General features: G+C 58.7%; 1 protein-coding gene across 3 annotated transcripts in view; it reads right to left on the bottom strand.

Annotated features, from left to right (window-relative positions):
- Positions 1-481: 481 nt before the first annotated feature.
- The window catches only part of PLCG1 (phospholipase C gamma 1), a 37715-nt gene continuing 24214 nt past the window's right edge, over positions 482-13982 (bottom strand). For 2 of the 3 annotated variants that reach the window (XM_012754683.2, XM_076011123.1), the window contains 28 exons: positions 13337-13421; positions 13142-13225; positions 12880-12914; positions 12582-12654; positions 12372-12473; positions 12026-12144; positions 11857-11942; positions 11663-11783; positions 10752-10920; positions 10493-10615; positions 10308-10409; positions 10031-10218; positions 9566-9766; positions 9370-9489; positions 9105-9285; positions 8060-8137; positions 7226-7329; positions 6971-7067; positions 6620-6689; positions 5902-6059; positions 4326-4422; positions 3948-4172; positions 3714-3862; positions 2638-2752; positions 2366-2527; positions 2172-2260; positions 1879-2063; positions 482-1718 (listed from right to left, as the gene is read on the bottom strand). In XM_012754683.2, coding sequence (XP_012610137.1) covers positions 1676-1718; positions 1879-2063; positions 2172-2260; positions 2366-2527; positions 2638-2752; positions 3714-3862; positions 3948-4172; positions 4326-4422; positions 5902-6059; positions 6620-6689; positions 6971-7067; positions 7226-7329; positions 8060-8137; positions 9105-9285; positions 9370-9489; positions 9566-9766; positions 10031-10218; positions 10308-10409; positions 10493-10615; positions 10752-10920; positions 11663-11783; positions 11857-11942; positions 12026-12144; positions 12372-12473; positions 12582-12654; positions 12880-12914; positions 13142-13225; positions 13337-13421 — 3361 coding nt within the window. In that variant the 3' untranslated portion in view covers positions 482-1675. Of the gene's footprint in view, positions 1719-1878; positions 2067-2171; positions 2261-2365; positions 2528-2637; positions 2753-3713; positions 3863-3947; positions 4173-4325; positions 4423-5901; positions 6060-6619; positions 6690-6970; positions 7068-7225; positions 7330-8059; positions 8138-9104; positions 9286-9369; positions 9490-9565; positions 9767-10030; positions 10219-10307; positions 10410-10492; positions 10616-10751; positions 10921-11662; positions 11784-11856; positions 11943-12025; positions 12145-12371; positions 12474-12581; positions 12655-12879; positions 12915-13141; positions 13226-13336; positions 13422-13982 lie in introns of all 3 variants that reach the window. The other variant, XM_012754682.2, reaches the window with a different exon arrangement.

Raw genomic sequence — 13982 nt, 5'->3', positions numbered from 1 at the left:
CTATTTTAAACTGTGTGGCTTAATTTTGTTCCATCCCAGCACGGACTATGAAAACAGAGCCTCGGGAAGAGAAGGGCCTTTTCAACCACGTCCTGGGCAGTTTTCATCTGCAAGTTATAGAGGCAACCAGAGTGACAGCTGGCAACGCACAATGGATGCTCCTTTTTTGAAAGGAGCAGTTTCTGTGGAAGTGGAAAGGGGCTCTCGTCGTTTCCTGCTCCTCACCAAAGCTGGCCAGCCACGGAGAACCTGGGCTTGCTCCCAGGCAGGATACACTCTGTCCAGCCACGCCCTTGGAGGACAGGCAAGGGCAAGGGTAGCTTCACACCTCCTGTTAGCCCAGAGGAGATAAGATTCGCTTGACCTGAGAGGTTTCCAGAAACTCCCCACCTGCTTCTATTGCAGAATAATCACCAGGCAGTTGTCCCCAGGTACTAGGCTTTCCTGGGCCCCCCAAAAGCATACAAATTAAAGGAAAAAGGACATGAGGATGATTTATTTGGCAGTCAGATCTTAAGAGGGCAGCAGAACTAGCAAATGGCCAACCCTGAGCCCAAATGTGGGCAGTGGGTTTGCGTGTGCTGAATGCTGGCTATGCTGTGAGGCACCTTTGCGCCCACGGGCCGGGCCCCAGCCTCTGTCCTCAGAGGTGGGGACTGCCTTCCCAACCTTCCCCTCTCTTTCCTTGGAACGTTTCAGACTAGGCAGAAGCTGCAGTAAGTACACCAGCTTCATTCAGCACCTGACTGCCTGCCCCGCACCTCCCCATGAGGCAGGCAACTCCTTAAATCCCTTTTTCATTCCTAAGGGAAAGCATATTGAATTTTCTTTGCCTTAAAAACAGAAAACAAAAAACCTCACCAGAATAGGCTGTTATTTCTTCTCTTCTGATCCCCCTCCCCATTCCTGACAGTGCCTTAACATCCCAAACTGAGCCCTCCCCACATGGCAGGTAGCTCACCTGCGCTCTCCTCTCAAAGGCTATACTCCAGGGTTCCCTACAAGGGTGAGGAGCAGGAGGAGTAAATAACTTAGTTACAATACCATTGAGAAGAAAAATAATACTGCTATTTTTAACATGATCCCCTGTATCTTTCAGGCTAGGTGGTGTTCCTGGCCATGGGCAATGTGCCCTTGTGCTGTGTCCTCCTCCTCGGGCAGGGCAAAGCCCTTCTCCACACAGGCCCTGCACTCCTCCACTCTGGCTCCAGGGCCAAACTGCAGGGGCACATGCCCTCTCTCCCTGCCCAGCTGTGGTTTTAAAGCTACAGGACAATGTAAACTTGTTTCTCTGGCCCAGCAAGGCTCCTCCTCCTCCATTCTCAGGAATGTCAGTGGCTCCTTAGCCACTGGTTGAGGCAGCCTCTCTCCAAGGGGCTTCAGCCGTGGTCCTGGCCCCACAAGATGGACGGATCCATCTCCAGAAGTCAGGGCCAGATGTGTGTGCTTAATGCGAGACACAGTACAATTTTTGCCTTCACTCGGAGCTGGGGCATGGCGGCCCCAAACGCTAATACATCTGGTTGATGGCTTGGTTTCTGTCTAGCATTCACTGCTGCAATCCAGGCTGCAAGACCAGCAAGGCCGCCACAGTAGGCTGCTTCCGAAGAACCCAGTTCACGGCATTCCATGAGGTGTGCAGCACCTGCTGCTCTCCAACGAGGCTGGGACACAACTAGAGGCGGTTGTCTCCATTGACCCGAGTCCTTCTTGGGGCCCTGGACAGAAGGGAAGAGTATCCTTACTGGCAGCTGGCCCTTGCAGCCCCATGGGATGATCGCCAGACAGCTGCAACTTTTCTACAGACCCAGGAGAAAGACACTGAAGTAGGCCCTAGCCACTGTCTCCCCGGCTCTAGCACCCCTCCATCGCCCTCACCTTCGCTCCCGACTGTCAAAATGGTCTGCGAGATGCTCTTGGGAGATGCGGAAGTCCTCAAATGGCTGCTGGTAGCGGGCTTCAAAGGAGCCTTCCCGGGCCCGGCCGTGAAACAGCTGGCCTGAGGCGTCTGAGCCCCGCTCTCGCAGGGACGTACCACCGAATGGACTGACGTCACCGTTTTCCTGCTTCAACAAAAGCAAGTGCACAAGAGCGTGGCGATTCCTCTGCACCTGGGGAGGCTGCTGCCTGGCTCTTCTCCCACCCTAGGCCAGCCACCCCGCTGCGGTTACCTTGGCAGGGAAAACGTCGATCTTGATAAGCAGGGAAGCCAACTCCAGGTCCTCACTGTAGTTGTTCTTCAAAGGCACCGCTCTGTATCCTAGGAGGAGGAAAGCCTGGCTCTCAGCCCAGCAGGGAGCTGAGCAAGGGGCCCAGCCAACCCCGGCAGCAAGATAGGGGATACCGTCTGTAGAAGCATCCTCACCTGTCTTCAGGCCTTTTACTGGGAAAGTAGCCTGAGCCAGGAAGTTCTGGTCACTAAACATGTCTTCCTCATACACCACGAAGCGCAGGAAGGCAAACTCGGGGTTACTGATCTGGAAGAGGAAGGGCTTGGCCGGCCACATGGGGTTAAGTCCATTGTCCACTGCAGAAGCAAGGGGAAAAGGCTTCAGGCCACCCTGGGAGAAGATGAGGTAACTGATGGGGAGGGGCTTTCACTGCCCCTGGGAGGATGACTGGGGAAGGCAGACTCACCCACAAACTCTGTCTTCTGCTTCGAGTTGTCATACTCAGCTCCAGCCACCTCAATCTCCACGAAAGGACACACGATGCCTCGGCCATTCTTTGGCAGATGCCGGGCCCCCAGCACCTGTGAGGCAGACAGAGATGGGGCTGGGACTGTCCTTCCTGCTCCCTCCAAGTCCCCCACTGCCAAGGCTCAGGGAGCATCTGTGAAGTAGAGGCAGTGCACCCTCTACTGGGCCTCAAGGACACTGCCCATATAGCCCAACTGCAGCAGGGCCCTAGAAGTCCAGAGTAGCTATTGTACATAAAAGTTTATTTGAAGAAATTTTAGCTTTAGCCAAAATGTTCGTGTGGTTTGCAATCCACTTCACATTAAATCTATGTTTAACATGGAAATCTTTTAAATCACTTCCCCTTAAGAAAAATAAAGATCTCCCCTTCTTGGAAGACGTCACTCGGTGGTGTCTCCATACTTCAAGACTCTGCTCAGCCCCGCCTGCCCTGGCCCCACAGCACCAGGATGGTCGTGGCTTGTTACCAGTGGCGTGCTGGGGTGCTCAGGACGGCGCCAAATGAGTGAGAGCTCTGGGGGCTGCGAAAGGGTGTTGGGGCTGCTGGTCACTCTCTCACAAGTCCAGTTCTGGCTTGTTCCTGAGGGCAGGCCTCTAGCACCCCATTGGTCCCTAGCTCCTGCCTGTCTTCTGCCCCCATGACCAGCCTATTCCTGCCAGGCAGTGGCCATCCACAGCTCGGCCTCACTGGACAGCCTGACTCCTTGGTGCCAAGAACTGGCCACTATTGGCCCAGCTGCTTCTGCCTTCCGCCACCAGGAGCCTAGCCCCACAGGGGGTGCCTGCAGCTGCCTTTCAACATCAGAGGACAATTATGTCTTCCTCAAGCTCAAGTGCAGCCCCCCCTCACCCCAGTGGCCCTTCCCCAATATGAGACAGAGAAAGTGCTGCTCTCCCTCACTAACCAGCCCGAGCCTTGACTCTTCAAACTCATTTCTGGTGAGCTCAGCATAAACACACGCCAGCTGAGAGGAGCCCCTTTCCCACCCTGAAGCCCAGACGAACACTGCCCACCTCAATACAGATGGCACATGGCTCCAGCCCGCGGAGGCTGCTCTTGTCAAAGGGGTCGAAGGCCTCGTCTCGCATCGTGCCTGGCTGCAGCACGTAGCCGCAGTGCCTGCCAGCCATGAAGAGGGCCTGGTTCATCTGCATAGGCTTGTCTGCAAGAGCCAGGTTAGGGGGTGCATTCCAGCCCAACTCCCCATGGAGCCCTTCCCCGCCCTGCCCAGCAGGGCACCTCCTCACCTGGGGTCTGGAAGTTGAGGGCCACGAGTTGACTTCCACAGATCCACATGGGCAAAGGATCATAATTGGAGGAGTCCAGCCGCTGGCCCTTGGGGTAGATGCGGGAGAGCTGCAGCCGATTGTACTGGAGGAACTTCTTGCCTTTGGCCTTGTTCACGTACTTCTCAGCCTTGGTTTCCGGAAAGGATGACATGTCCCGGTAGCAGGCACGTTCTGTGCCAATTTCTGGGCCAGACAGGGAGACCGCTTATAGAGCCTGCTCAACAGGCAGCACTAGGGGGCATGGGACACTCCTTTGGCACCCACCATGGAGGGTGCCCGCGCCACCGGGCCCCTGAGGCACATGCACACCCACCCCACCTGGGCCCAGGCCCTTACTCTCTTCATCAAAGGGAACAGGCCGGCAGTAGACAACAAGCTCAGAGAGCTCCAGGGCGATCTTCTTCCTCCGTTCCATCATCTTCCCCTCAGTGAGCTGGTGACACACACAAGGCCCGTAAGCCCAGGCTAGAGCCCTGCCGGGTTGTGCGAGCCCACGCTGCAGGTGCTCTGGCCCCTCCCCCTCTGGCCCCCTCCCCTGCACCTTCCAGATCCCTCTGACAGCAAACCAGGGCCCTCTGTCCTCAGCCTCCTCCCACAATCATCCTTCCTCTTCTCTGTCACTGAGGAGATGGCTTGCCCTCCAACCCTCTAGGGTGGTACAATTAGCGACACAATGTCCCCAGGGACTTCTTAGGGATCATGGGGTTGGCCACACTGCCTGATGATACCTTGTGATCATTCTTACCCAGCCTCATCCCTGGGCAAAACTGCCCTAGGTTACCCGTGACTGCACTGGGGACGGGGCCCCTGGCTCAGTTTCCATCTGTGGCTTTAAGGATCACCCTTCACTGCCTCAGCGCCCCCGCCCACACACAACCACCTGTCTCCACACCGAATCTCAGCACAGAGGCCCACCAAGTGCCCCTTCCCACCCTCTCTCTCCTGGAGGTCCGCTTTCTACCCGCGTTCTTCTCTGAGGCTCCTGTATTCAGACTCTTCCTTCCCTCGCCAGCTCAGACCCTAGGACCCAGCCTTCACCGCCTGGTCTGCCAGCACCTTTCCCTTCCAGGCACACCCCGGCAGAGTCCTCAGCACCCAGCCCTTCTCTGCTTGGCTTACATGTTCCTGTTTTCCAAAGCAGCCACAGACCCACCCACCAAATGCACTCGTGAAGCGGCCGTCAAGTAGGAATGCCCTTACCCTGGAGAATACTTTCTCTCTGTTCCCTCAGGCTCAGTGGAGGAGGCCTCCTTCCTCCAGAAGGCCAGGCCTTCCAGCTCAGCTTGGGCCCTGTTCTCCTCCCATGTCCTCTCCCTCATGACCAGGCCCTACGGAGGCTGTGCCGTTACCACTCCAGACTCCCTGCTGCCCACAGCCGTCAACCCGGGCCATGCCACCGACACAGTTCAGTAGTGTCACCAGGGCCATTTGCTGCTGCTAAATTCAACAGCACATTCAGGTTTTTGTATTGCCTGTCCCTACCTCCGCAGCCCTCAACATGGCAGCCTCTCTGGCCAGCCCTGCCTGGGCTCCCTTCCTGCCCATACCCGCACATGTGACATTTCCCAGTAGTCTGTCCCATGCCCTCTTCCTGCTCTCTATCACCTCATCCCGCCTGATCTCTGGGCCCCATTCCTGCTTCCAGCCCAGGACTTCTCTTAGCTCTGACCTTGTACACCCAACTGCCCACTAAGCAGACTGGGACGACCCATGGGTGTCTCAAACTCAACATCTAAACACACCACATTGCTGTATGTGTCTCTTCCAGACCCCACCTAAGGCAGGGGCCATGGCCTGGTCAGCACAGGCAGTCGGCTGTCCCTCTGCTCTGAGGGGACTGGTGCGGGGCCGGAGGCCTCGGCTGCCCGCACAACCCTCCAGCGGCACACTCCAGGCTCCCGCAGGTTCTAACCCTGGCATCTGCAGTCTGGGCCACTTCACGGATCTTCTTCACCCAGTCCTGCAACTCCTCCTGTGAGTCGGCAGCCACATCCAGGGACCAGTGGGGCACTGACGCCATGCTGATGGAGAAGACGAAGAGCCGGTTGTTCTTGCCCTCGGGACGGATGGCTGGGAGGGAGAGAGACAACGGGAGCTGCAGACACACATCTCTGTGCCCCGCTCCACAGCCCAGGCACTGGCTCAAATGAGTCTCTCTCATCCTGTTTCCTCCTTCCCACCCCAAGAGTGGGGATGACTGCTCTACAGGCCCACTGTACAGACGAGGACGCTGCAACTCGCAAACAAGTCACTGCTGGTTATGGTGCAGCCAGTGTTCCAACCAGCTCTGCCTGACTCTCGCCTCTTCCTTGGCCATGTCCCCTTCCCCACCCCACCTTAAGCCTCGTGTCACACCCGGTGGCCAACCCAGTAGGGCAGTGGCTATCAGCCAGCAATCGGCAGCCCTGCTCTCTGCTGATTGTGACTGGGCCCACAGTGCCAGGCACAGGGCAAGCATGCAGGGATCAAAGCTGGGGGTGACACAAGGGTATCTGCAGCATGAGGAGAGCTTAGAGGGAGGGCAGACTTTGGGGGTCAGCCATCCGCTTCCTCTCTAGGAGCAGGAGAGACATACAAAGGGGAGCCTCACCCTAAGGAACAGTGGGCGAGAGAAAGGGACGGGTGCTCACCAATCTGACAAGCTGGCACATCCAAGACCCCCCGCAGCAAGTCCCCCAAGGGGCTGTTCTCGTCCAAGTGCTGTGGGAAGCAAAGCCCACGGATGGTCAGCATGGCTACTGCATACGTGCGTGAGGGGACGTCCATGTGCACATGACAACACATCTTGTGGGTGTGCCCATGACTGCCAAATGTGGCATGGGTATGCTGGAGACCATGAACATGGCCACACAAGGTGTGACCGGCCCGTTTGGCGGTCAGTGTCTATGTACACACAGGCATGCCTGGGACCGTGTGATGGGCACGTGCAGAGGAGACTCGGGGCAGGGAATCCTGTCCCACCCATGTGGCTCTCGTCTCACCTCCCTCTCAGGCTCCAGTGCCACTGGGCTGACCATCTCTTCCACGTAGTTTGATGGGAACCACAGCTGCTTCTTCCCTCCATAGTCCCCTCGCCACCTGTGGGAGCCACAGAGTGCTAAGCCCCAGCAGTCACCCCCAACTCCCACGAGGGGCCCCCACAGCTGAACCAGGCACTGCCGTGCACACGTGGGACAAACACTCCTCTCAGTGCCAGCCCACTCCCCACACCACGGGCTCTCTGGGACCAGGCTCACCAGCCTCCCTCCTGCTTCTCTACATTCTGGATGATGGCACTCTTGGTGAAGGTCAGCTCGTCGTCTCTCTGGGCCTTGTAGTCAAAGAGGGCTTTGACTGCACACTGCAGAAGTGAGAGGCACTGGCTACAGCAGAGAGGCCTCCCTGCCAATCCTGACCTGGGGCCTCATGTGGACACACACATGTGCTTGGGCTTCCCCGTGGGAGATGCCACTGCCCTGCATAGACGCTATGAGACACATATGATCAGGGTGAGGTAGAATCTCCAACAGGGAAGCTCCCCAAGACCCAGGCGGAACCTTGCAAACCCCGCCCTGCACCCCAGGGAAAACCTTGACTCTGCTCCCAGGAGTCAGAGCTGGCAGGCCAGGAAAGGAGTGACTTGTCACCCCAGTGCATTCCCAGAACCTCAAGCCTACAGGCCTGGCTGGGACCCTGTCATTCCTCACGTGGGAAGTGGATGAGGAAGAGGGCACAGAGGCTTCTACACCTCAGAGAAAAAGGCAGAAAGAGGAAGATCCTGCATGACAGATCTCCGAGGCCAGGCAGTGAGTGGCCAATGGACTCCCACCCCTGCCCTGCTGCTGCCCAGGAAGGAAACAGGGACCACCCCTGGGGAACAGTCTGGAAGTGTCAGTGCTGACCCAAGGGACAGGGGCTAGGGAGTGGGTTGGCCCCGGGAGACCTGCGGTTGCTCCCCCCCCACATATCTCTCACAACCTCTTGGGCCTCGGAAAACCACAACCACCACTTCTCCACAACGACCACAGAAATGTGAGCCCCAAGCAGCTGGGGACCCTCCCCAGCTTCCTGTGCCCAGAAGCCTGATGTACCTTGAACGTCGGCATAGGGTTTGCTTCCACGTAGAAGCCAGGGTTGCGTCCCTCATACAGCGCCCCGTAGTCGGGCTCCTGGAAACGGGACACGGGGGGTTATGTTCATGCTCCACAGCCCAGAGGTGCAAAGCAATTGCTGGCTTCCCGTACCCCTCTCCACAGAGCAGCCCGCCTCACCAGGCCACCAGGTCTGCCCACATCACTGACACCTGACAGCCCCTGGGGTCCCCAACCTCAGGGGGATGGTCTTAGGCACCTGGTCTCACCCTCTCCTGTCTCCACATTCTTACCCTGCAGGCCCACCCCACAATTCTGAAATCTCTCTCTCAGTTCCTGAAGATCCAAACCCCACTGCTTCTGAGACACCTGGAGCTGGGCCCTGCAGGCCCCCCACGTTCAGTGCTTTCGCTCAGGGGCTCACTAGGCCCATGGTCAGGAAGCACCCCCCCCCCACCCCCAGCACGCTTCTGCCTCTTCCTCCACTTGAGCCAGGCCCCGGTGGACACAGGCTACACGTATCCACTGAGGGCAAGAGTCTCTCAACTCATCTCCCATCCTGGACTCCTTCCCTCTATCCGAGGCCACGGATGGCCCTCATCACCCCTGTGCCGTTGGTCCTGCCCTCCTCCCTCGCTCTTCTCACCTCCTGTGGTTCCGCCTGCACGCAAGGCACAGAGCAGTTTGCACGACCACGTGTGTGCAGCCTGCGCCCTCCGCCCTGGGACAGAGGCCAGGCCACGCCCGGCCAGGTGAGCCTCTAGCACGTGTGCACCGGGCCCTGTGCGGTTCTCTGGAACCTCCTCACCCCACACTTTGGGTCGTGGGGATCCCTCTGCTTGCGTGCCTTTCCCCATCCTTGCAGACACGGCTCAGACGTCACCCCTTAGGACTCCCTTCTGCTACCCACACCAGGGTTCCCAGCTGGGCTCGGGGGCCCTCCTAAGAGCTCAAACCCGTCATGCACCCCCAGATTATGCAGTGACTGTCTGATTCCGGGTTCTCCCGACTCCCCTGCCGCACCCCCTCCACCACAGCCCCTCACAGCTGTGCCGATCTTCTCCAGCGCCTCCTCGTTGATGGGATAGCGCAGCTTCATCTTTCGGTACAGCGGGTGCTTCTCGTAGTAGCTGATGAGGTCAACGAGGCTGTCAAACTCGGAGTTCCCCAGCATCACGGTCTGGCCCTCCTGCTGGACGCGGCAATGCTTGATCTTGCCCTCAGCCCTTGAGAAGAAAAAGGACAGTCACACAGGATCAGGGCAGCCCAGACCCAGGTGAGGCACCACTCCCCAGGGCCACATTCCTCACCGGAAGGAGATGGCGTAGGAGTTGGGCTCATTCCGTTTCCGCACCAGAAAGGCCCCATCCCGGGGGACACGCATCAGCATGTGCTCGGCCTGCGCTCTGGTCAGGCTTGCGTGGTACCACCTGAGGACAGACAGAGTCAGGCCCTCGCCAGCACCACCCCCACCCTGCCCTGCCCACGCCCAGTCCCTTCCCTCACTCTTTGCTCTCGTGGGCATTGGTCTGTGGGACAGGCTCTGAGAGGCGCATCTCAAACTCATTGCAGCGCAGGGGCACCTGCTGGTAGTGCGTGATGAGGTCGTAGAGGGAGTCAAAGACGAGGTTGTCCGTCAAGAAGAACTTGGGGGTCCCAGCATCCTGCCGGGAGTGGATGCGGCAGTGCTGGACCTTCCCGTTCCGCCTGGGGAAGACAGGTGAGGAGGGGCTGTGAGGAACAGGCCGGGGCCTCGAGGACCATGTTCCACCCCAAGTGAGGCATCGAGCCTCCCATAGGGAGGCCAGCGTCCGTAGGAGCGCTGTGTGTGTGTGTGTGTAGATGGGATTATGTTCCACGCAAGAACAAAAGGGACAAAAGGCTCAAATGTTAACTGTGGTTATCTCTGGGTGGTGCCCTGTCTATGTACACACGGCACCGAGCATGTGCATCGGCTCTGGGAGTGGTTACCAGAAAGACAGCGTGTAGTCGCCCACGAAGGTCTCGCTCTCTCGCACCAGGAAGGAGCCGTCGGGGGCGCCGGTCTCAATGCAGTACTCGGTGAGCAGGCGCTCAGCGATGTGCCGCCCGTCCCGCCCTGCCCCAAGCTTCCCGTGGAACCACTTCTCGTTGGAGTGCAGCTCTGTGCTGCTGCTGGCCTATGAGGGGGAGGCGACAGTAGGGACGTTCAGCGACTCTGACCCCCGCCCTGACCTGGCCCAGCCCCTGGCCTGGGCCGTGCCCCCACCTCCTTGGGCTCCTCCTCATCCTCGTTGCCCTGGTCACTGCTGGTCTCCTCAGAGTAGTAGATCTTGCTGCTGGTCAGAACGAAGTAGTGGGGATACCATTCCTGCAACAGACCGAGGGAAGACCCGTGAGCTGGGGTCCTCTCACTGACTGGCCCTCCCATGCCCAGCCCGGCCTGGGCCTCACATGGTTCACAGGGTCCTCCAGGTAGAGGATGCCGTTCTTGATGGAGTTGCTAATGTCGTTCTCAGAGTACATGACGGATGTAGGCACCTCTTCGTAGGCACTGCCCTCCGCCAGCTTCTTGTGCTGTGGGGGGCAGGCCAGGATATGGCAATGCCAGACCCAGTCCCAGCCCCACTTTCTCACCCTGGCCTAGACCAACAGTGCAGCCGCGGCCTGAAGTGGCACTGAGAAGCGAGGCCCGCACGCCCTCCACCCCTACCTTGATGAGGATCTTCCTCTTGAGCTGGTTGGGGGAGGGCAGCCCATCAGCGGCGATGTCCACAGGCTTGGTGAGGAGCGTGTCCCCAAGCACCTTCTTGAAGTACTGGGCCATGTTCCTCTGCTGAGCAATGCTGCAGTGGTCCTCGATGGACAGGATGACTGGGTACCTGCAGGGTAGGGGAAAAGCACAATGACACGGACCTTGCAATTCTGCGGGGTCAAGGCTCAGTCCAAAGAGCCCCTCACAGAGTGAAGTGTTAGGAGCCAACGGCCTGAGGACACTTTGTCTATCAACACTATCCCAGAGAAGTGGGAGGCCATGGCCAGCGGCAGGGTGGAGGGCTTTGTGCTACGGGGCAGTGGGAACCAGGCATGGCACCTGCTGTAGAAGGGAGTCCCCAGAGTCGGTCCAGTTATGGAGGCTGCCCAGCAGAGCAAGAGAGAGATTCCACACCAAAGAGGTCAGAGAGATGAGAAGACGACGCCAAATTTAGCTAGCAAAGGCCCCCTGGTGATCCCTTCAGTGAGGTAAGAGAGACTAGTGACCACAGAAATTAAGCAGCAGGACACTGGGGACGCAGACAATTCTCTGGGTTGTGAAGGGAAAGGAGCTGGTAGGACACTGGCCTAAGGAGACCAGGGTTAAAGAGATGTTTCCCGAAGATGAGAAGAGTGTGAATGCCGAAGGTGTTCTTCAGGCTAAAACACCCATGCAGAGGGTGGGCCATGGATGCTGAAAAGAGGAGTAACTTGGGAAGCCATGGCTCAAGCAAGAGATGAGGAGAAGCAAAGACAGATATGAAAAGCAGGGGAGTAGGGACAGGGCACTTGAGGTATCCCTCTGCCTTCTGTCCTAGGTGGGAGACACTAGAGCCAAGTTGACCCTGGGGTCCTCCACCCGCCACTCACTCTGAGGCCACGAAGGCATGCTCTTTGATGGTGTGCAGGACGTCTGAGAACTTGATCTTGGTAGTGAGGGTGTGTCCGTGGTAGATGACCGGCATCCCATCCGGGCCATCCCAGCAGTCCACTGGGGAGCAACAGTGCCACAGTCAAGCGGGCAGGCCCCCCACGTCCCCCCCCCAGCCCTGGCCCCCACGTACACTCGATGCAGCGACAGCCCATCCGCAGGCAGCGAGCGTAGGCTTCCAGGGAGGACTCGCTGGAGAACTGGTCCCCAGTCAGGTACCTGGATAGGTAAGGAGAGGTAGGTGTGGTCAGACGGGCCATCTCTCCTGAGAAGGACTGGTGGTCTGAGGGAGCCACACTCACGTGTTGTGTGAGGAGGAGATCCAGTAGTGGGAGAGAGGGTTGTTCATGGTGTCCGGGCACACCGCATCCAGCTGGGTATTCCACACACTGTTCTCTTTGGAGAACAGGAAGGTGACAAACTGTCCAGGAGTGAATGTGGAAGGGAAGAGAAAATAAGCCCCTGCTTGGACCCACCCAGTAGAGGGCTTGGGGGTAGAAGACAGGGTGCCGAGTCTCAACTGGGGTGGGCACGGTGGACAGTAGGTAGCAATGAGGTGGCATCCCTAAGGAGAGTCTAGCTCCTGGGGCCTAGGGAAGGTTCTGGTCACCCTACCCATTCTCTGGCAGGAGGGGAAGGTGGGCTTGCCTCATCCAGAAAGAAGTATGGCTCTTCAATCTCTCGCAAGGGGTCTCGGAGAAAGCTGAGCATGAACTCTTGCACCTGGAGCCGGTCTACAGCCCATAGCTCCTGATGGCGTGGGGAGGGTGGGGCACAGGAGAAGTTTCCAGTTAGTACTGAGCCCTCCCTACCCCCGCCCCAGCCTGACACCCTGGCCCAGGCCCAGCCCAGCCATACCCCCTGGTAGTCGAGGAGAAACTGCTGGAACTCAGGAAGGGACACTCGGCAAAGCTCTGGCCGCTCCCCAGCCCTGCAGGGAGAGAAGGTAAGTGCCTGGCAGCCAGCTGGCTGGCACAGTTGACAGACAGCAAGGGATCCCTTGAAAAGCAGAGCCCAACTCCCTGCCAGCATGTCTGTCAGAATGGTCCAGGTTGGCTCACCGCTCCCACTGCCCCCCACCTGGATTGGGAATCACCCAGGGGAGATGTGAAGGGCGGCCCAGGGGAAAACCCCACCTCCCAGCTCCAAACCAAACCTCAGGGCACTGGCTTCCAAGAAGGGGAGGTCCATCTGCAGGAAACAGAACCTGGTCAGGGCAAGAGCCCCTGGGAGGCCACGTGGGAAAGGGGCTCTCAGGAAGAGAGGCTGGGGCAGCAGATGGGGTAGGCCTTGAGAGGAGAAACGCTGGAGAGATGGCACCCAAAAGCCCCCAAGCAGGGCAGCAGGGCTGAGGCAGGCAGGGCTGGGGTGGATGGAGGAACGGGGCAAGGGCCAGGGGAGGGCAGGTGGCCATGCACCGTCTTCTGGGCGCTGTACATGAGGCTGCGGTACAGCTGAGCAAACTGCCCATAGGTGATGTCCCCACTGCGCTGCTCCAGGTCCTGCAGAGTACAGAGGGGGGCTACCGGTCAGACACCACCCCTGCACCCCCGCCCACAAGGGGCTTCTGGCCTCCCCTTCCCCCACCTGCTGATGGCCCGGGTGGCCCTTACCGTCAGCCGCTCTCGGAGGAAGCGCATGTTGGGGACCCGGTAGTTGACCTGGGACAGCATGTTCTTCAGGTCCTTGGCTGATATACTGAGAAAACAGGGACATCCCCAGTGGCCTCATCCAGCTTCTCATGACCTCTAACCTGTGGGCTGAGCCCACCTGGGGCTGCACAGGTAAACAACACTATTTGGGGAACCCGGAGTCTGGAGATCAAGACTGGATCAGATCATGGGGTGATCAAGGGAAGCCCCTTCCTTTCCCTGGGCCTCAGTTTCCTCAGCTGAACAAAGAAAAGCCCGTGATTCTGGCAAGGAAGGAGTGACCAGGCTCAGTAACGCGGGTCAGGCATGGGAGGAGGAAGACTCCTGTCCAGCCTCCCCTCCCCCGAGTACTGCTCAGGACTGTGCCTGGGACTCTCCAAGGTGGATTCGGCCCATCCAGGACAGGGCAGGGCTCACTCGCAAATGCCCGTGAGGGGCAGCTCAGCAGTGGGTTCCCCACCCGCTGCCCCCTGGGATGCTGAGAGTCTGGTCCTCAGAACCTGCTGCCCCTCTGCCCCTGGCCACCAGCACCACGCACCCAGTGCAAGGATGGGTGTGCCCAGCCAGATGCACCTGCCGGTGACTGGGCATCTCCTGGGGCAGGACA

This window comes from Microcebus murinus, chromosome 16 (genome assembly GCF_040939455.1).
Source record: "Microcebus murinus isolate Inina chromosome 16, M.murinus_Inina_mat1.0, whole genome shotgun sequence".
Lineage (NCBI taxonomy): Eukaryota > Metazoa > Chordata > Mammalia > Primates > Cheirogaleidae > Microcebus > Microcebus murinus.
Note: the sequence above shows the minus strand (reverse complement) of the source record. Positions and strands in the feature narration are given on the sequence as shown.